The sequence below is a fragment of the Vicugna pacos genome, chromosome 7 (assembly GCF_048564905.1).
Source record: "Vicugna pacos chromosome 7, VicPac4, whole genome shotgun sequence".
Lineage (NCBI taxonomy): Eukaryota > Metazoa > Chordata > Mammalia > Artiodactyla > Camelidae > Vicugna > Vicugna pacos.
Window position 1 is genome coordinate 69023001 of NC_132993.1, and position 23223 is coordinate 69046223.

Genomic DNA, 23223 nt, shown 5'->3' on the forward strand with positions numbered 1-23223 from the left:
TGCAGATATTTTATAGTATGGAAAGTTATTAATACTTAATATTTATACTTGCATTTTTGCAGGTAAACATATATGTTGTGAAATATTGTTATAAGGATTTTGGAGAAGGAGAGATACCAGTGTGAAGGAAAAGTAAAATATTTTAATACTTAAAGGAATGTGAATGATCAGCATCCCTTCTAATGCCATTCAAAAGAATACATTTTTGTCCATGTATGCGTTCCAGGTAATGTTGAAATTATATAGAGTATTCAATCACTTGCTCAAAATGTACCGATCTTGAAAATTACAATGCTGATTGTTATTTTGGGGGTAATTTAAAGAAAAAAACAAAGGATTTAATACAAGAGTTTTAAATCAGTGCTGGCATGCATACTAAGACATTTTAAGTCTGTCTAGTCACCTTTTGGTGGAAAGTTTAGTAACAAGTAAAGATTTGGGTTTGATAATGTTATACAGAGTTCCTTTAACAAAAGAATTAGAGACATTCTTCAAAGGATTAACATTTTATGAGTCAGGATGGAGGACTATGACTTCCATTCAAATAAATATATAGGGAAAAAATCCTATGGCTAGAACACACAGCTGGTGAAAAACATAATATTCCCACATACATTTCCTGTCTTTTTGACATGTGTATCTTCACTGTATACAGACTTATACACGTGCAAACTTTCCCACAGAAACATGCCACATACGTAGAATTGGAATGTGTATTTTACAAATAATTCCTTTACAGACAATCCAGGCAATAAATACTAAGTGAAGTGATAAAACTATTTTTTTTTCTGTAGCTCACTCAATTATGCAACATTGATCTAAATCTTTTTTTCTAATAGATTATTTTGAAAATGCTTTCAAGTCATAGAATGACCCAAGAATGCTATCACAGTTCTCCCAATAATATTTTATTTAGTGTCACATTTTCAGGGATTTATGATTACCTGTCATAAGGAAAAGTTTGGAAAGACTACTTTTTTGCTATAAAGTTTATAGGTGGAGACTTCAAACATGAATTAAATCCAAATAATTAAGTAGGTGTCATAGCATGAGGAAAAATGGCATACTTTCATCACCCTAGGAAATGAGAAGGGGTGAACCTCATCATTCTTTTTTTTCCCTGGTGTATCATGTAAATATTGGTAACTCTTGATTCCAGAGGATGATATTAAAAAGAGAGAAAAACCACAATAAAATTTTTTCATTATAATCTACAAAATTCCATTTGGAAAGAATTGTCTAAAAACCTTAAAAAAATAGAATCACCATAACATCTTCAGAAGGAAAAGATCTTAAAGATATTCAGATATTACATCATTCTTTTCCTTCTAAAGTTTGCCTGAGAAATATTTAGGGGCAAGAATTTTACATGTGGTTTAACAGACACAAAGACAGACACAGAATCTTGCCAGGAGTTCCAGCATAAATCAGATGGAGCAATAAATATGGTATTCAGAAAAAAAAAACAACTAAGCTTTCCAAATATTTCTTAACTCTACAGTTAATCTAGATATAATTGAAAATTATATTTTGTTGCTTAAATATAAGAATAATATTACTAGTACAATATTAACACAATCTCAGCAGATCTCATCAGCAGATAGGTTACATGCTTCAAAAGCTGTTTTATTGGATATGTTAGAGTAGAAATATGTTGAAAACATTTTGACTTTGACTTTCCTCATTCTCCCCTACATAATTAAAGTAAGCTAATGAGTGTAAGTAAGAAACACATATTAAAGCCAAGAAGACTGCATTTGGTAACCCCTGAAGGCAATATTTGATACAAGTTGACACAATTTCTAATCTCTTACCCAAGAGAAATCCCAAAGTGGAAAAGACAGCCTACTTGAGGTCCAGAGTTTTTGTTTGAGAAGAATAAGGCACATCTGCTCAAAGCCCATTGACTTCTTAAAATGTAGAATCTCTGGACTAGGAAGCCACAGAGTTGATGAAAGCTAAAATATAGTCAGAAATAGTCCCAGAGACTTTGAAGTAACTAAAAAAAAAAAAAAAGCTATGAAAATCTAATGGGAATTGAGCACATTTGAGTCTAATTAAAAGAGACACTATTTTATGTAGTTTTGGATATGCTGATCCAGCCATAGGAAGAATCCTGCATAATGAAAATCTTGCATGGGGTAGAGTGTTGATAGATAGGTCTTGAGTTGGAAGTATGAGGTCACTGGTTTATATCCTGAGGAGAAAACCTGGACATATTCCATGAAAAACAGCTGCTTTTGTAAAATGTAATGTCTTGCACACAAGTGGAATTAAACTAGCTACTGTCATTTTAAGGATTCCACAACTCTCAAAGAGAGGTGGACATTTGGACTCAAGCAGTTCAGATTTGCTGCTTCAGCATGAAAGTATAATTTTCCTTGAAATCAATCAATAATAGAAAAAATACACTTCAGTAAGAGTATATACTTTATGACCTGAATTATTTACATTTATTGACACTTGCTTTATGGCTCAGAATGTGGGCTATTTTGTGTCATGTTTACTTGAAATGTATGTATATTGTATTGTTTGGTAGAGGGTTCTACAAATGTCAGCTAGGTTTAGATGGTTGATAGTGTGTCTACGTTTTCTGTATCATTACTGATTTATATAAATCATATATATATTGTATCAATTATTTGAAAAGGATTGCTGACTTCTCTGAATATAAAATATATTCTGTATAGTTCTGTCAGTTTTTGCTTTTTGTATTTTTAATTCTTCTTACTGGGTGAATGAACTAGCAGTTGGAGACCTTCTGGCTTAAGGGGCATGGGGCAAACCCACTTATGTGAGTAGGCTGTGAATGAAGCAGAGAGTGGCCAAGAGGGACTGTGCAAAGAACAAGAAAATAGCCATCTTGAGGGGTCTGACCAGACACCGACCCTTTCGACTTTCTCAGATTGAGTGATCCCAGCTGGGTACTCTCCTTGCCTGGTGCCGCTTGCACCAACTGAACGAGATCAGGTTCCGCAAAGAAAAGAGAAATGTTACTTACTGGGCAAAGAATGGGGAAGGGAGAGCTCATGCTGGAAAGACCTCTACTACTCAGGGGATGGAGGCAGGAAACGTTTAAAGGATAAGAGGTACCATCAGAATTGATGAATTCCAGAACCAGCCGGAGCATGAGCGGTCGTCTGGTCCCCTTTGCACGTGGCACAAATTGTGCAAATCCCGTTTGGACAGAGATCTCAGCATGGTAAGGAGGCAAAGGCAGCTTTCAGGCACTGTGGGTCTCGTCTGCGCAGGCGCTGCGCCGGTGGTCAGGCTGGAACCGGTTCAGGGCGGTGCCTGTCGCCATCTTGGCCTTTTCCGGCCGCGGCGGGTCGGCGGTTTTGTTTCTGTGGCATTTGCCTTTTAAGCTATCACAGTTGTGGGCGTAGACTGAGGGATTGTGGTGTGGAAAAGAAAGTAGCTTAGTCGCCGTACCGGTGTGGGTCTCTTCCTGGGGACAAGAGGAGGAGAGCCCCAGGCCGTTTCCTGGAGGATAATTCACCTGCCCCAGCTGGACCCTTTTCGGGGCCCCAGGGACCGTCTCCCTGCACCCCGGGCTCCGGGCTCCGGGGACGGCCTGGCGGAGACACGTGACTCGCAGGGCCACGAATGGGAACAGGTAGGTGGTTGTAGAGATCCCAGCACCGGCAGCAGCAGGTGCTCAGAACGTGCCTAGGGATTTGGAAACTTCGCCCTCGGCAAGCCTCGCCGGAGGGTTTTTTTGTACTGCAAGTCCTTCCCCTGCCAGGGGCAACACTCTGTTTAAAGAGCGTGTCAAGGAAGCCGGCCAGCACCCTGGGGGGATGATGAGGGGTCCCAGACCTTGGGCTAGGCCAGGAAGAGGCCCGTAGATGTGAGTTTTCGGCCTGGCTTTGAGACCCAGGCACTGCCCTCCTAGCTCGCGGGCCCGGCTATCATCAGCCGAGCTGCCCGTGACGCTCACTTCCACACGCCGCTGGCAGGGACACCCCTCTTCCTTCAGAAAGACCTGCCTGGCATGAGGATTCTGAATGCAGTCAGTGATCAGCTAGCCGTGTCTGCCGTGGGCGCGGGGGCAGGAATGGCTGCGTATGTTTCTAGAATTTGTCATCGCTCATCTAAAGCCTGATCAAGGTTTTCCCCCAGAGATTGTGCTCACTCAGAAAAGCATCACAAGACAGAGATGTCAGGTGGTGGCCACACGCCACAGCCCTGTGGATTCACCTGAGAACCCAGCTGGCCTCTGTGCGTGAGAGCAGGTACCCTCATCTGCTGAGCCACCTCCGGGAAGGCTCCCCACCCCCACCCACCAGGACAGAGGACACCCTCCCTGCCCTAAGGCCCTAAGGAGTAATGATACACATTACAATATAGACAATAGTTATACATAATGTACCATCTACAAATAAGAGTTGGCCAAAGTGTATCAATATAGATACATCTTAAAACCAAAAAACGAAACAAAAATCAAAAACAAAAAAACTGCCTCTTGAAACTTGAAGAAAACGTAACTTATGTTTTACTTTTTAATTCTCGGCATAATGAAATTCTAGGAAACATCCAAATTTTTTATTCAAACAATGGATATTAATCAGCTTTAGCTGAATCAGTTATTAAATATCTTTTCACTAATTTTATAACCTTTTTCTGTGTTCAGTTTACCTTAAATAGGTCATTTTTCTCTAATTAGGAAATTTATATTTTTAAAATTAAGTTAAAATTATACTAAGGAATCTGCTGAAAATATGGGGCATTGCTATTATAATATTGTTACCCTACAATAATTAAAGAAATTGAAGGTAGCACTGGAGCACAGAGAAAGGAATTGGTCAGCATTTATTTTTCAGAATAATTAGCCTACATAGATAATGTTTGTGATTTCAAAGTAACTATCACCAGTGTTCCCCAAATATCTTAATATCCCATTATTTATTCATGTTATATTTCTAATAATCAAGGTCTGCCATTAAAATGATAGCATCTCCCTGAATATTCCTTGAAAATGGAAGTGCTTTAATTTTTTTTAAAATGGGTCTATGTCATACAAGGTTGGTAAACACTGGATTTAAAAATTTCCTTAAGCTAATTTCCTCCACCTAGACCTCCAAATGTCTTTAATGTCTTAATTTGAAGTATAAAATAATAAAATATGCAGTATTCTCTCAAACTCATTTTCTCATGGGATCCTTTATTCCCTAAATTTCCATTAGCAGCAAAGGAAACTAGTGTTTTATAAAATAAATCAGTATAGGATCATTCATTCATTCATCAGTATGTATATTTGCTTTCACTAGGCAAAGAGACAGAGTCAACAGTTCTTTGTATACAGATAATGTCAAGTAAATGTCACAGGAAATATTTTCTAACTTTTGTTTGGAATATTTAAGATTTTACATCTCCATGCTTTTCCTGTTTAGTTTTCTGTTTTCTAACCACAAGAAATACAGTAGAAGGTAGAAAGAAAAGATTTAATGATTAAAATTAAATTTCACTGAAGCAACATTTTGAACCTTGACTAGAGTATTTACATTCAGAGGAAAGTTCATGATAGAATGATTTAATTAACAATACATTAAAAAACGTTTGGTCACAAAGATAGTGTAAGGCCAAGTATAAGAATTCATTTAAGCAGAGATTAATTTTTTTATGGTGCTTCTTTTGCGAAGAAAATATGCATTTTTTGATCCCCATTTTGTCCTCACAGGAGTCCTATGATTGCTATAATTCTGCTGCAATGTATATTAAATCAATGTGTGTACTTTTCCTGAATGTTACAAGTCAACTACTGATATAGTTCAAATGTGCTCTCTCTCTTTGATGTCTACAAAGATGATAACCAACTGCATTGATATGGATGATGTGCCTTTCCTAATAGACCCTCTTTTGACATAAAGTCTGTTGATAATCGCTACTTCTGCAATAAGAGCATTTTCAACTACCTGAATCAAGACTTTCATAACAATATCACTTACTGGTTCTTGACAGCTAATGAAGTGGCAAAGCAAAGCTGATAAACTCCAGAGCCTATCAAGAGAGTTGAGTGTAGCATTTTTTTAGATTCTGATTTACTAAATGAGGTGGAAGTCATTATATTCATCAAACAAACTCAGCTATGAACTTTTAAACTAATTTCTTGATTTTTTTAAGTGGAAGTAATTTCTCCTTATTGAGTGCTTAGAAATGATAAAACAACAGTTACAAGTGGGAGAAGCTAGAAATTTCTTTCTCAATTTTGTAATTATACTAGTTTCTACCTCTTTTTGAATTTTATCAGCAGTGGCATTTAGCCTAATAAGAAACAAATGCCAGTTTTAAATAGCATCCTTACAAGAAAATGTAAAATTAAGATAAATTTTAAAAATCTTGGAAATCCTATTAAAATGCATTACTGTTTAGGAGCAAAATACATAACCTCAACTTTTATTTTCAATTGTTTAATCCAAAGTTTAGTAATAATAAATAACATTATAAAGATGTGATCAGTGAAGATAATATTTTTTTAACTATTTACATGCAAAATATAAGCAAGTATCAGGAAAATGAAAATTAGAGTTAAGAAATCAGTGACCTTAGGTAATGTTGCAGGACTCATTGCTCACATGGAACTGCTCTGGGGGTTTCATTAGGTCTAAATAGCACTAACACTTTTTCTCCCTTCAGGTCTAGAGGCAGATTTTACCTGTTACTCTCCACACTTAGACTAATGGGAGAGTCTCATTTTGAATATGTAGTGTGGCCAGTGGGGATTAAAAGGAGATCATGTTTCACTCTAAACAATGTTTATTACTTATCATTCTAACATTGTTATTAGTGTTTTGTTTGGTTTTTCTTTTGGTGTTGTTTTTTAAAGAGGAAAACAATCATGTTTTTTGATGAAGAATTATGAAAGGAAGTTTAAAAAGAACTTAAACTATTCATTTACTTTTGCCTGCTCTTGAAAAAGAGGTAAATTTAGTTCTGAATTAGAAGTTTGTCCTTGCAGGGATAAATATCTGCGGGTCCTACATCGATCTAGAGAATCTTTAGTGTCTGCTCTCCTGTCCAGCCCAGAGATATGCTTGATTTAATGGGTCCTGGGAGAGCAAGGATTTTCCACAAACACGCTGGATTTTTACTTCATCCTAGGGAATCACTTAGTTGTCCTTTGGGCTCCTAAACCAGTTGTGGCTTACCTTACATTTAACTTCAATACCAGAACAATTCTAAACATGACCTAATTTTAAAGTATATTTACAGTAGAATGTGTTTGGAAAAAATAGAAAATTAAACTTGTCTCATTTTCTGTATAAGGCAAAATACAGAATTTATTTTGTCTCAATACAAAGGTAATTTTAGAAGTAGTACTATCAGATAACTTTGCAAAAAAATATTCTTGGGGCAGAGCAGAATATGGGAAAACTTAATTTTGCCCAAATTATCTAAATAATAATCCTGTTTACCCCTTTTTATTTGTGTATGTAGAAAAAATTACTAAATGTCAATGAATTGTTATGAACCAACCTCACTAAGCTGTCTGACTTCCATTACTTAATTAGTTCTGAAATGTATTTACTCCAAAATTAAATATATTATTAGGGGGAAAACATTTATAGTGTTTCACTATAAATAGTTTATTATTGTCACTAAGATTAGAATGTACCCAGAAAACATTGTTTGGTTTCATCTAGAGATTCTTTGAGTACATTGGTTTTCAACACCATCCTCTCCCATCTCCCTGCCACCCATCTGCAGGGAAATCTGGCTCAAACAATATCCTTTTGTAAGTAAGCCAGAAGCCTTCATAGTCAAAATGTATCTATCCTAGTTAAAGAGGTGGGCATACCATGTGAATGCTATCCCTCCACCCCCCCCACCAAAAAAGACCATTAAACATCTCAGCTGTACAACTTCTATTTTTTAACTAACAAACTTAAATTGCATTTGTTTATGGCACTCAGATACTACGTAGTTTAAGAATGAGGAGATAGTAAGGGCAGCAGGATAATTTATGAATTCTCTAACCCACATGCACTGTTACACATCATAAACATACCCATTTTACTTACCTAATCAGAAATCCATGTTCATTCATCCGATATGTATATAGTAAACACCTTCTGTCAGCCAAATCTGGGGTTTAGGTGATACCTACCTAGCCACACACAGCTGCCCTCTGATTTGCGTACTTGGTTGATCCTTGAGAATATTCATCTAATATCTTGGACTTCCTTGTGAGCTGCTCTCTCTGTCCCAACTCTAAGAATTACATAGATTCTTGTCTCAGTCACAAAGGGGCACCCACAAACACTGAAATACATGTGTTCTCCAGTATATTTATGCTTGGATATATTTAGTTTTTGTCAATGAATAAGGAAGACTTTTCCCTCCCATAAATGTATTTTGGGGTGAAAATAATGAAAAAATACTGATGAAGTTCTCAGTTTCTTTCTTCAGTAAAAGCTCATTTGCTCAGCAGTAAGGCAATTCAAATAAATCATTTTTAAACAGCTTTTTAAAAATTCTTATAGTGAGCATATGCAACAGATAATGGGTAACTAAAGTTCATAACTAGTGTCCATATGAATATTTTACAGAATTTTGTTACTGGAAAAAATGCAGTATTCAATTTTCAAGTATCAGAATACATTTGCTTTCATATAGTCATGTGGGGAAATGCTAGTTATTTGGAGAAAACACTGAAATGTAGCCTGTGGTATATGTAAATAAATAACCAAGACCACCTGAAAAATCAAACTTTCACTTAAGCCCTTTTTTAAAAAAACTTTGCTAATGGTGCATTGCTTACCAATCATAGGCATTTAATGAACACCTGCTGGTGAATTGGTTTGATAATGAGAACCTGTCTGTAGAGGAGCGTTATAAATAATACAAAAGACAGAATCAAGAACAAAGTTTTAATCTCTGGGTTATTAACCTATCACTCAAAGCACCAAATTAAATTGATGTGAATTGTGAAAGAAGTACCTACGTTTCAATTAAAGATTTTTACTGACTAATCATCTTACACAGAAATGAGTGATCATTGCAATGTATATTTGTATTAATTTTGGCTTACATTAAAACATTTAGTTTCTTTATATAATAATGACATTTAAACTTTCATTGCTATTCTTATGCATTAATCATTTTGTAAATTGTTTGCAACTTTTATTTTTGAGCATATACTTGTGTCCAAAACTCATTGACATCTGGAATTGGGTAGCAAAAATAAAGATAAAAAATTAAAGTCACAATTTTTCTAGAGATTTATTTAGAAAGAGCATTGAACTGAGAGCTAGGTAACCTGAGTTTAAAACTGACCTCTGCAGTTCTTAATGATAAAGTCACTATGCTCTTTCGTAAATGGAAGCAATCAGACTTTATGATTTAAAGATCCTTCCAGATCTCAAATTCAATGATTAATTAATTATCTAGTTAACCATTTCCTTTACAGATAATTAGACCCATATGCCACTGTGCTAACTCTGTATCTAAAAGAATACATACCCTAATGCCCATGCAGATAAATAGCATGCAATTAGTAAATTAGTATGTGTTGTGGTCAGAGTCTGTGGGGCATCAGAAGAGAGAGTGGTACGAGCTAATTCTCAGGGCTTTCATGGGAGAGATGGCTTCTAACTGTACCTTGAAGCACAAGAACATGGAAAATAAACTAGAAGCAGGAGGGCCAGGCTAGACTTACACAGGAGTGAATTAGCCATTTCTCATAGAATTGTGGGAACTTACAGAAATAGGCATAAAACAAGGTAGCAAAGGAAGATTAGGGACTGTGACTTCTATTAGGAAGTCTGGGCTAAGGCAGTGGGTATAGATGCTTTTTTAAAAGATGGAAACATTACATTTTTGAAATAGGTTCTGGGCAGTTATTATAATGATGCCTTGAAGGATATATTAAAATTGAGAGGAATTAAAGATATTCCTATAAACTATGGCAATAAACTATTGTTATTGCAGTAGGGCTTGTGTTTAGCATTACTAGTTAAACAAAACTTGGAAACAGTTTATTCATATGATTCTTATATGTAAAATGACCATAGCAGGGCTTAGCACATACAATTTTTAAAAATTAGCCATTTTATAGCCACATTATAAATAATTTTGTGTTTAGATGGTTTGATTTTATTGGTAATTTGAATGTAATATATACCTAATTAGAAAAGCTGGTATGTAATCTGACATACAATATATATTGCTACATTTACTTATTCCTAAAAGTTATTGCATTTACTTTTTCTGAGTTTTTGCTGTTTTCTTTTTTAAGGTGTTTCAAATACTATTTATTGAGACACTTGTTTTTGTGTGCCAAGACTAGGTATATATTAGGAAAATATTATAGGACTAGGAATACAAAGTAAGTAAAAGCAGCATATTTACACTCTAGAAAGGGAGCTAAAAAGATAAAGTAGTGATTAATCTACATTTTTGCACAGTACTGTATTTCAAAAGGAAAGCATAATACATTGTCCCCAAGAAGGTTAGAGAGTTCACAGGAGAGGCTTGACGTAGATCCTGAAAGCTGAGTAGATTCCCCTAGGTAAGTGAGAGTGGGAGATGGAAGGCACTGGAAGACAGACAGCATTCTAAGCTTGCTAAGTACAGATAGCATGCCATTGAGGTAACTGGAAATAGTCCTACAGATGCATGTGCATGTATGTGTAAATATATGTATTTCTATATCATTATATATAGGTACACACACACACACAGAGTTCGTGAATGAGCTCAAAACTGTGGAAAATACAAAGGGCTCAAAACACATACATGTTGGAAATTTCTAGGCAGGTTTTAAAAAGGCAAGTGATATAGTATCTTTGATTTTAATTTTGATTCATTACTTGTTTAGATGAATATATTATTAAGAAGCTGTTATTGCTGTAGTTTCTTGAGTGGGTAGGTGGCCTGTATCCTTAAACCTTGCTTGTTTAAAAATGTCCGATACTGCCTCTGTTTCTTGCTGAGCATAAAATACGAGACACGTGTGTTTACGCTTCGGTATTTGCACAAATTCCTTTTTTTGTTTTCTGACAAATAATGTTGCTTTGACTAAGGATAAAGCCCACCTGAAGATCTAAACAAGCAATTCTCCTAGGAAGAAATACAAATGATCAACAGGCACATGAAAAACTGCTCAGTATCACTAATTATCAGAGAAATGCAAACCAAAACTACAATGAGGTGTCACCTCACACCAGCCAGAGTGGCCATCATTCAAAAGTCCACAAATGACAAATGCTGGAGAGGCTGTGGAGGAAGGTGAACCCTCCTACACTGCTGGTGGGAATGCAGTTTGGTGCAGCCACTATGAAAAACAGTATGGAGATTCCTCAAAAAACTAGGAATAGACTTACCATATGACCCAGGAATCCCACTCCTGGGCACATATCCAGAAGGAACCCTACTTCAGGATGACACCTGCACCCCAATGTTCATAGCAGCACTATTTACAGTAGCCAAGACATGGAAACAGCCTAAATGTCCATCAACAGATGACTGAATAAAGAAGATGTAGTTTATTTACGCAATGGAATACTATTCAGCCATAAAATGATAACATAACACCATTTGTAGCAACATGGATGTTCCTGGAGAATGTCATTCTAAGTGAAGTAAGCCAGAAAGAGAAAGAAAAATACCATATGAGATCACTCATATGTGGAATCTAAAAAAAAAAAGAAAAGAAAAAGAAAAATGAATATAAATCCAAAACAGAAACAGACTCATAGACAATGAATACAAACTTGTGGTTGCCAGGGGAGAGGGGAGTGGGAAGGGACAGACTGGGAGTTCAAAATTTGTAGATACTGACATGTATATATAGAATAGATAAACAGGACTATACCGTATAGCACAGGGAAATATATACAAGATCTTATGGTAGCTCACAGTGAAAAAGAATCTGGCAATGAATATGTGTATGTTTATGTATAACTGAAAAATTGTGTTCTACACTGGAAATTGACATAACATTGTAAACTGACTATAACTCAATAAAATAAAATTAAAAGAAAAGGATAAAGCCCACCTGATAACTTTCCTTCACTAGGTGACTGGGTTTTACTTCATGGATTCCAAATGTATTAGGCCCTTTACTTAGTAATTTCCATAATTGAGCCTCTGTAAGATTAGATTTTCCAGGAAGATGATGACATTTCAGTCTGCAGTTATGTCTGTTTTTAGATTTTATTTCCTATCTTTCATTCCTGTTATCACCTCATTAATCAGTTTCATCTCTTTTAAAGAAAACTTGATTTTGTTTTACTAAACTTGGAACTTTGGTGATGAGAACTAATCCTCTTTTTTTCTATGTCAGTTCCTCTTTTCCTACACTTTTCCATTTAATTTTCATAAACTTTTTATCTCCTTCTTCTGACAGTGAAGGAAGGAGCTGGAGAAGTTCACAGTATACAGTTGTCCTGACTTTAAAACAAGCTCCAAAATTTTAATATATTTTGAGAAAATACATTCTTTATTTTTCCATATCTTGGTGTGTTTCCATGATTCGGTGTGTTTCTTGTGAAACGCCATCAGAGACACTGTGGAGTAGTCTGATGTTCACACTTTCTACTCCTGCCATCTATCATCAACCTACAGTGATCTCCTTTGGTAGAAAGATAATGCATGTACAATAAATGCCACATGCATGTGTGTTGTTAGAACAGTACTTGGCATATAAGTGTTAGTTGTGATGATGATGATGCTTTCATACTTCAGCTGTACTTCCACTCTTTATGGACATTTTCCAATAATTTTAAAGCCATGTAGACTCCTAGAGCTTGTTTATGTAATAAAGTATTTATGGATGCAACTTCTATGATTTGTTAAAACTTTGGTTACTGATTACACCCTACTTCGGATATATGGAGATAGTGCCAGATTTCAGCATCCTATCTCAAAATATTTCATATACTGAATATATTCTCTTAACAGTTTGTATTGTGATATTCCATTGGTGGTGTTTGCTTTCTTCATTTAACATTTTCCCTCTATTTTCTTGTCCTTTCCCCCACCATTAGATTCAAGGGAAGGGAATAAATAAAAGTGCCTTGTTTCTCCACTTTACCAGAAGAAATTCATATTTGTTTTGTAGGAAGATTATTCTGGAGGCAGTGCATAATATGGTTTGTTGGCATAAAGCTAAAAAGAAAGTTCTGTTAGAAGGTAATTCCAGTAATCAAGGGAAGAAATGACAAGTGAAATGGCAGTGGCAGTGGGGATACAGGATAAATTACTGTAGTGTTGAACAAAACTGAAGTGATAGATTGGGGCTTTGGATGATGAAGAGGCTCTGGTTTGTGCAATTCTTTGGATGAGTGATACTTGCAGCCAATTTAAAAATATACAGAAAGGTGATGGTGTCAATGGAAAAAAGAAGGGGAACTGAGTTCTAAGCAAGTCATGCAGACTCTGAGGTGCATATGCAACATCTAAATAGATTTGCTACTAAGCCTTCATTTGGCCTTTGAGGGAAAATCTGCCTTGCGAGATACACATTTGAGACATGTCAAAATACTGCTAGGGAAGAAAGTCATAGTGTAGATAAGATTATACACAGAATCATTAGTGTGTAAAAAGACCAAGGACAGAACAAATAAAATAATAATATTTAAGAAGCCATTAACCAAGGAGAGTTATGTGGTAGTAAGTGGTAACCAAACTTCTTCCTAGTGTTAGCCAAAGAGTATTACATTTCTTACTTTTATTCTCAATGATCAGTTTTTAGTATTTTCAAAAATTCTACTGTCTTAGAGATATTACAGAGTGAGATAGAGCCTGGGCTCTGGTGGAGGTGGAATTGGGTCTCTTGACTCTACATCTCATGCGCTCTATGACCTAGGGTATTCCTAATATCTGTTTGAGTCAATTTCATCATAAGTAAGAATGGAAATGAAAATTCCCGCCTCACAATGTTGTTGTAAGGCTTACATGAATATACTAATAAACCACTCAGCAGATTTTTGGCACATAGTAGGCACCGAAAACTTATTTCCTTTCCATTTTCTCTTTTTCCTATCTCCCGGTCTTTCTTTATGCCCTGTGTACGGAATGCTCTGCCACACCTCTTTCTGCTGGTGAAAGTCCTATACATTTTTTAAGGCCAGGCTTAATGGCCTGACTCTTCTCTCCAGGGATTTTCCGCTTCTCCTTGTGGCATTAATTTATCCTTGCCATCAACTTCCTTAGCTCTTACTATCCTCTTTGTAGTTGTTCTTCATTTAGTTTTTGTTTCTCTGAGGGCATTTGTCTAACTTTCCATCAAGTTTTGTTCATCTTTATGCTCCACATACTTCTTAGTCACTGCTTGTGTGTTGAAGGACTGGATATGTGTTTGCTGAATTAGAAGTTAAATGACTCAATAAAATAATAAAAAATCTGAATCATCCGATTAGATAGTGAACAATTTACTTTCCACACATATTTTTCACATTAGAAACAGTAGAAATAGACTAATATCACAGATAGGCCTGCTCTGGATGTTGTACAGGATATTTAAGGGAAAATATATTGTCCCTCCCTGGCAGCGTGGTTCAGGTGCTTGTGTATTGTGTGGGTCTGGAAGAATGGAAAGTGGGCTTGGGCTGACACTGGACTTTTTCTTGTCCAAAGCTCAAGTGTGAGCACCCCATACATTGATCAGGGGTCTGCCCAAGTCAAAAAAAAAAAGCTGATTATTCACTTCCACTACAAATAAGAAACATCTGGCAGAGGAGAGTCCTGGCCTAATTTCAATGTGATGGAGACATTAGAGATCAGACTGTTGGCAAGCACAAAGAAATAAGTAGAGAGAAGAGCTTGGAGAAATATCCTAGGCAAAGGGTTGTGTTTTATAAAGTGTTGTGACCTCTGGCGCAGGCTGGAGAAAGTAGGAAATTAGTAAGGGTAAAAGTGACCTTCAGACCAAGATGTATAAACTGGATGCCCATTTTGAGTGTTACCTGCCACAAAAGATAGATTTTTCTAAGTATAGGCAAACAATACTTACCAAGATTTATAAACTGAGAGAATATACTCAGCACCACCAAAATAAGTAAAGCCATGTAGAGCTGACTAATATTGGCTCTGTTAACTTAATGACAAGATGCACTGACCAGAAATGCTAGGAGTAGAGACCATCATCTACAGTTAATTTTAGTACTTCCCAGACATTGTTGTGTAACAAGTTTTAAAAACTAGTTCTTGGTAAAACAAAATAAAGTCAAAAAAATAAGGTGAAGTTTTCCACAGTGTAACTTTATTAATCACTTAAGATTATCCTTTGTGTGTGTGTGCTTTTTTTGTCCTTTTGAACCTTTTTGGTTAGTTAAATAAAATTCCTCTTCCTATTTGTGTGAAATGATAATGATAGTAAATAGCTCTTGTTTTGTTGTTTTGTTTTTATGATGCAACAAAAAGTCGTCAAGTTTTATTTCAGCCATTGTTTTGCTTTTGGAAATTTAAGTAATCTAGGAAGCACTGAAATATAGGATCTGAAAATTGGGGACCTTGATGAACTTTACAAAATTTTTAAATATCTGGATGTGGTCATCATTTAGTCAAAATATTTTGGCATCATATTGACCCAAATTTTTATTATTTTAAATAGGATCTTTGTTTTGTGAAAAGGACAAAGTTCAAGTCATGGAAAAAGAACTTAAGCCTAAAGCCATCAGTGAATACAGGCAATTCATTAGAGTCCAGCAACTGGTGGGATCCTATTACATTTCATGCTATAAAACTTAGAAAAAGGAGGGAGGGGATGGGAGAGAGGAAGGAAGGAGGAGAGAAAGAAATAGAAATGTCATAGAAGTCGAAAATATAAAGAACAGGGTGGCTGTTGTTTGGATTTGAAGGTCAATTGTACAGCAGTTCTCTATCCAACTGTAAAAAGTCTATTCTCGGTGGTCTTGCAGTCTAGAAATCAGTATTCATTTCGTTGCCTTTTTGAAATCTGACTCGGTCATTGTAATGTAATCATCTGTACAAATCTGTGCTTATCTTAAAGATAATCAGAACACCACAGAAAACATACAACTTTATTATGTAGAGCTAAATTGACATGTATGACTTTGGGAATTTTGCATGATACCACTACACCAGTGGCGCTGACGACATGTATGATTTTGATGGAAATTTTCTCATCTTTTTTTCTTTTTATATATGAAAGTAAATATACAAGAAGAACAGTAACTTATCAAATAATTTTTAGTATCTTAAATAATGTACTGATAGTGATTGCTAACAGTGTCTTTTCCTTTATTCTTTATTCTAATAGAGCTACATTAGAGGTCATGATGAATTCAGGGGGAAAAGGCAAATCTGCAAGTTTATAAATAAGTAGAGTAAAAATTAGAAGAGACTCATTAAAAAAGATCATGGTTTTTCTCCCGTGATTATTTGATAGGATATTCTGATTAAAGAACAGAATAATTTATTTTCACCTTTTGCTACATGATATTAGATTTCAAACAATCTTGTCAAATGTACTTTATGTATGTGTCTTGAATTTCATAAGATTCCTAAGATATTTTAGAACTACGTCACAAGAGAATACAATCTATTTATAATTGACAATAATGCTACTTGAAATTATATGAATTTATTTTCCCTTCTGGAACATCTGTCTTATAGCATGTCATAATAACAATGGTGATATTAGGTAGCACTTACTGAGCCTGAACTATTTGCTTGGCTTTATGACCAGTTTATCTTCCATTGTGTCATTAAGCAAATCATAGAAGTTCTAAATCATTTGGTGAATCTGGGATAAACAGAATGTTTGCTTAATTACCTTTCAAATTTAAGAATACCTAGTTCATTAAGAGTGCTTATCTGAGATGGCACTTTTTTTTTTTGAGTTGGCACTTTTGATTGTAGTACTACATTTACTTCCCTTTATGATTGGCGCAGCTTGTAGAAGTTGAAATAATGTCTCAATGAGGGAAAAGCTGAATTGCACCCAAAAAGAATTAGTGTCTTTATATGCTTTTGTCCAGTAGAATTCACCAAAGTCGAGTTGATTCTGTAGAAATCTAGGTTGCTCTAAAATAATAATCATTGTTGTTTGACTAAATGTGAACATAGGCAAGATGTAAGAGGTAGTGGAATATTAAACATCCCACATAACTGAATATTTATTTTAGTTCCAATACCAGTTTATATAATGGTAAGATTTATGTAACAGAAGCTGAAAAGAAACATCTAAAATTCTTTGACTCCAAAGGGATAGAGTCAAATTCGATGTTATTTAATATCAATTGCAGCTGAATATGTCTGCCTACAGGGAAAATAAAATCATAAATTTAATTTAAAAATCATAAAGGGAAATAGAATTTTTAAAGTGTGAAATTTAGATTTAGAGAAAAAAATGTCTGATTTTTCTCTGGAAAAAAAACAAAACTTTTTTTCTCGTTCTGAAAGTGGTAAGGTAATCTAATCAATCCAGAATTTGCCCCGGCTCACTGCCATGAAGGTCTCAGAAAGACGCTTCTCTCAGTTACAAAGCAATATAAAAAGTCCCTGGTAGAGAAGAATACCTAAAGATATTGCAGCAAAGAGAATGATGAGGCAAAATTTAGTACGTGTGAAAAGGATGGAAAACAGCTGCTAACCTGTACTCCAGGAAAATTTTGTCCTTTTGTTTAATGAAATGATCCAGCAGTAACATTTTATAAAGCATAGTTTGTTTCCAGAGTGATTTCATATATAAGTGACAAAGACTTTTCTGTAAGTCATTGGTACCTAGGAACCAATAATTCTCCCTGAACTAATTTATAAAAGTCAACCTGTATTATATTTTTCAATGGGATGAGTATTTTTATGTTTGAAATTATGATATAGAAAGTCATTATTTCTGTTATTTAAGTTCAGTACATAAATTAGCTAACAAAAAAGAATACTGTTCTTTTTTTATTTTATTTTGAGTTATAGTCAGTTTACAATGTTATGTCAATAAGAATACTGTTCTTAAAATGATCATTGCATTTAACACTAATGTAAATCAAGGAGCATATTACTCTTCTTATTTATCCCTTTATCATCCAAAATTACTGATGTTAACAAGTTAGCACACTGATAACTTAGATAGAAAAGTACTTTTTTCAGTCAGCTTCCTTTGGACCCTAATTTCCTATTTCTGGTTAAGATTAAACATATTAATATTTAACCTCTGCTTATACAAGCAGGTAATTTTTAATGGAGCGTTTACTATATAAACTATTATCTTAGTAATTTTTATGAATTATCTTAATTTCATCCTCACAATAACTCTTGGGAGATTTTTTATTAACCTCATCTTCTAAAAACTGAGGCCCAGGTACTTAAGCAACGCGTCCTCGTTTGCACACCTTATAAGTACTGTGGTAGTTCTTGTGTTTTACCTGTAACTGTGACTTCATGTCCTGTAGCTGTAGTGGTTGTCTTCCTGTAACTTGTTCTTCTTGGTGCTTAGAGCTCTCTTACATGAGTTCTATGTATTTCCAACTAAAATCAACCTTTGTGTCTCTTAAATGACCCTCCCATTGATTAATACCTATGTGTAATTGTCTTAGTTTAGACTCAACTCGTAGGTTTTTTTTGTTGTTTGTTTGCCTAGCTACCTATAGTTTGGTCTCCCTAGCATCAGGGTAGAATTATGCAGTGTAGAATTGGAAAGGAGTGAAAATCATCTAGTCTGTTTGATAAACAGATCTCTTTAAACAGTCATTCAGTCAGTGCATGAACATATCCAGTGATACAGCCCTTGTCTCTGGTAATAGCCCTTTCCATCCTTACACAGCTCAGAGTGCCTAAAATTTCAGTTGTATATTGACTCTCTGTAGCATTGATCCTTGGCAATCATTTGGTGAGAGGAATAGCATTTAAATCGATATATCATGTTGTGGATTCTCTGTTCTTTCTTTCTGGAGACTAATAGCTCTCATCTGTTTCAGTTATGACTCACATGAGTAAAACTCTTTCTGTTTCTCTATTTCTTCCTTCCCTACTTCCTTCTATTCTTCCTTTTTTTTTTGATGGAAATTGGGGGTGAGATAAGACCAGCCCAATATTGGGCTCTTTCTCATAAATTAGAAAAGCATATTTTAATAATTTATTAACAATTTTTCTAATTTTGTACATGAGATAGGTCGATGGATGGATAGATGGATAGATAACTAGACATTCAATTTAATATTTATTGATCTGATAATATGGAAAAGAAACCATGTGAGTTGTGGGTGATGAGCTATTATTTATTTCCTTACATGAGGGAATGTTAACTCTGGTAGGTAAGTCATTTATATGAATGATTATAATAATTGACAGTGTGATGCAGGTTATGAGTAATTTAAGCAAAATGTTACAAAGAAATTAATTCAATGAGAATTTCTTAGAGGTTACATTTGAACTAGCTTGGGAGAGTGATACTGTTTTCTCTAGGTGGCATATAGTTGTAGGTGTCAGGAACAATGGCAGGAAAGACTAGAAAGTGGACGACTACAGAGCATGTTTTCCTGCAGGGTAGAGGACATGAGGAGGAGTACTGAGGTGGGGTCTAAATTCAAATGGTGTTAATCTGACCTTTAATGCTAAGTTAGGGAGTTTGAACTTTACTCTCTATTGAAATAATATTTTGTTAAGGTGAAAAAAGCAGTAGGAGAGATAAAGCAAGGCAATATCAAGGGGCTGATGTTCTGGAGTACGGCTGGGACAGAGGAAGGGTCTACGTCTTCACTTCTTCCCTCCTTGGAAGGCATTTTCTATTTGTTATGGATGCTGATGAAAGGGTTCTACTGTGTGTTCCCTGTAAAAATCTGAATCATTGATTCAGGACACACTTCTGGAGAATCCTCAACATTTCTATCCCATGAGAGGGGGATTGTGGTGGTATACATATATAACTAATTTCAGTTGAAGCAGATAAAGAAAACCTCTTTGGTGATTATCAACAATTACCTTTCTAGTACAAAAGTGAACTTACTGATATTTCTATCTGAAAATATTTTTCTCACTTAAGGTGTAGGTGTAAAAGTTCAGTACTTTCCTGTTCACACGGGAAAAAATTTGGGAAGCAAAAAGAAACTGAAAAACTGATGTCAGATAGTAAAATTAATTCATGTTTTTATAAAAGCCTAACTCAGTTTATTTATGTGTATCAGTTACAAAATACTACAAAAGATTTAGATGGTGGAGTTAATGTTTAATGCTTAAAAAGATGCACTGAAATGCTGCAATAAAAAGAGGCCTTAACAACCTAGGAGGTTAAATAAAGTTTTCCCCACACTACTTCTGCTCTGTTGGCCTCTATGCTTATCCTTCCAGCTATTGTCTCCCAGCAAATGAAACCACTTGAACAAATCTTTGTAAAAGTAAAAACATTTTTTGACCATTCTAATCCATTACTACATGCAAAGAGATTCTACCAGACCAGTTGTGTGGGCAAGGTATTTCTCTCCCTTTCTTCTTCTGGAGTGTGTGGTCTTGAGTACAAAATAAGCAAGCAAATGACTCCCATTTCAATGAAATGTTAAAAAGTCCTGTATATTTTTTTAGTACCACGAAGAATAACCTCTGATTGGTTAACTGCAGCAGGCAGTAGTCAGATTACCAAGTACCAATAGTCAATGTACATGTAGGACCTCTGATTAACACCCAATATCTTGCTTTGTTCCCTTGCAGAAATGTTGGAATCCAACAATGTGATCACTTTCAATGGCTTGGCCAACAGCTCCAGCTATCATACCTTCCTTTTGGATGAGGAACGGAGTAGGCTGTATGTTGGAGCAAAGGATCACATATTTTCTTTCAACCTGGTTAATATCAAGGATTTTCAAAAGGTATCTATATTCTAATACAGTTCTTTTGAAACAGTTCAAGTAATATAGACTTTTCTAGCTATTTAAGTGCAATAACTGAAAAAATTATTTAAATTAATATTTTATCTTTTGAGATGCAAGTCAAAATAATGCACTGATTTCACTATCACTAATCAGTGGATTCAGTAAACCACAAAAATCCTCAAGGAAGAAACTGTAGTATTTTCAGTGATTATCATAAGAAATAGTAGAATTACTAACTTTAGCCTATTCTTCCGTAGTTGATATAACTTTCTTTCCTGCATTAAAGTAAATACCTGAACCATTATAGAAATACGTCATAATTGATTTCATGTACCAGGTATACATATGTATATATAATTTATACATCTCTCCATATTGCCAGCAAAGTCAGAGTTCTTCAATTATTATATACATGCCTAATCTGATATGTCACCTGTGTTTGTAAAGTTTATTAGAACACAGGCACTCTCCTTCATTTACATATTGTCCATGTCTGCTTTCGTTCTACAAAGGCAGAGATGAGTAGTTGTGATACAAATTATCTGGATCACAAAGCTCAAAATATTTACTATCTGGCCTTTGAAAGAAAAAGTTAGCCAAACCCTAATCTAGAAGATCAATTTTCAGTGTCAGGTTTTTATATATGTGATCATTAGATACTAGCCATCTTTCAGTTTTATTTTTACGCTTTATAGTGTTTCTGGCTCATTTAATTAATAAGCTGTACAGTTTGGAAAATAAAGATGGATTGACAAATTAGTTGCAATTGTGCTACTGAGTGTATATGCTATATTCTAAGTCAGTTTTTTTTTTTCAGTCAGTATTAGCAGTCTTAATTCTCTGAGGAACAAAGATTTTTACTGCACCAACTTTCACAGGAGTACTAGTAGAACATGTATTCTGGAGTATATATACTTCAGTGTTTATGTATGTTAGTTTTGCTTCTTCTTAACACTGAGAATTTTGAAGTGGTGTTCCTCAACTTCTTATAAACTGTAAATAGAGCAGAGAGTAATTTTTAACAGTAGCAGAATGGAAAAATTTTTTTTCTAGTTAGAGAATGTTGCTTTAGGGTAAAATGAAGATTTAATTTCAAGGGCGATTCATATCTCTAATAGAGTAAACCACTAAACCTTAGACTTGACTTTTCATCTATTATCCAAACACTAAAATTTTGACTATGTATTAAGAGATCTGATTCACAATAAATAGTCTTATAAAATGGCAATGTCCTACTGATATATTTTGGAATTAAGATACAGTATTTAAAAATCTTGGATATTTCTTTTTCTGATTTTTTTCAACCTTTTTGATTCTTAAGCCTCCTCAGATATAGCAGAATCCCTAAGGTTAACTTGTTATCTAAGAAAACCGGTTATCTGTTTGTTTTTCTGAAATGATAAAAAAGATATAAGCAGGTTTTTGTTGTTTTAGTGAAAGAAAACTATCCTTTATAGAATGAATGAAAAATCTAAAATGATTAGAAAAAGTAGATATTTTAATAATAGATTATACCAGCTCAAATTTTCAGTATTTATAGAATTTTTATCATTTTTACGTAATCCATATATATGAATATAAATATATGTCTATGTCTTTGTATCTATATTAAGACAAGCTATGAATACAGATCACCTCAGAATATATGTTTAATTTATTCAACATTTTTTTCTGAATAAATATTCTTAATTTTGTTTGTATATTCATTTAGTTCAAAAATTATAAAGAACTAAATTGTCATCTAAAACAGCCTACTGTTTTATAGATGAGAAAAATTCTAGAGACATTTGTATGCCCAGGATATATAATAGTATTTTCTACCAACTAGACTTGTAATAAATATATACTGAAATAATGGACTAAATAAAAGTTAGGTGATTCGCCCAGTGTAATAGTGTTCTTGTTACAGCTCCAGCTCTTGATTCAAATAATTATTCTAATAATAGAAGACATTTCTGATTTTAAAACATTCATTTCATAGTGTTTAATTTTAATTATGTAACAGTGTTTATAAGGGTAAATACAATTTACTTAAGGATTTACATCTGTTTGTCTATATTTGTGTATTAATGCTCATTTTAACCTATGTGTAATGTTACGCAACAACTTTTTCCTAGGCATCTACTGTTGTGATAAACTCTATAGGGGGCACTATGGTATGTCATAAATAATTCTTGAGGAACTTATAGTACTAATGACAAAATGTATGAGCATAAAGGCAAATACTAGGCCAATCCCTGTTAGAGAAAAAAACACAGTCTCAGGTTTGGAAGGACCATGAAAAGATTCTTGGCCTTGATAAAGGGTTCAATCTCTTTAAGGCATAAGCGTCTCATCAGTAATGAGTAAGAGGAGCTGCCAAGGGTAGATGCATAGAAGCATAAAGAAGGGAAAGTATAAAATAAACATGAAGCACTTTGAATATGAGGATAAGAAATTTGGATTTTGTTAGTTA

The 23223-nt window shown here is 34.6% G+C and overlaps 1 protein-coding gene across 5 annotated transcripts in view; it reads left to right on the forward strand.

The window, feature by feature from the left end:
- SEMA3A (semaphorin 3A) overlaps positions 1–23223 on the forward strand; it is a 695593-nt gene that overhangs the window by 529637 nt on the left and 142733 nt on the right. For 4 of the 5 annotated variants that reach the window (XM_072965111.1, XM_006211741.4, XM_072965113.1 and 1 more), the window contains one exon: positions 20608–20765. In XM_072965111.1, the coding sequence (XP_072821212.1) occupies positions 20608–20765 (158 nt within the window). Of the gene's footprint in view, positions 1–3337; positions 3617–20607; positions 20766–23223 lie in introns of those variants that run through there. The other variant, XM_072965114.1, reaches the window with a different exon arrangement.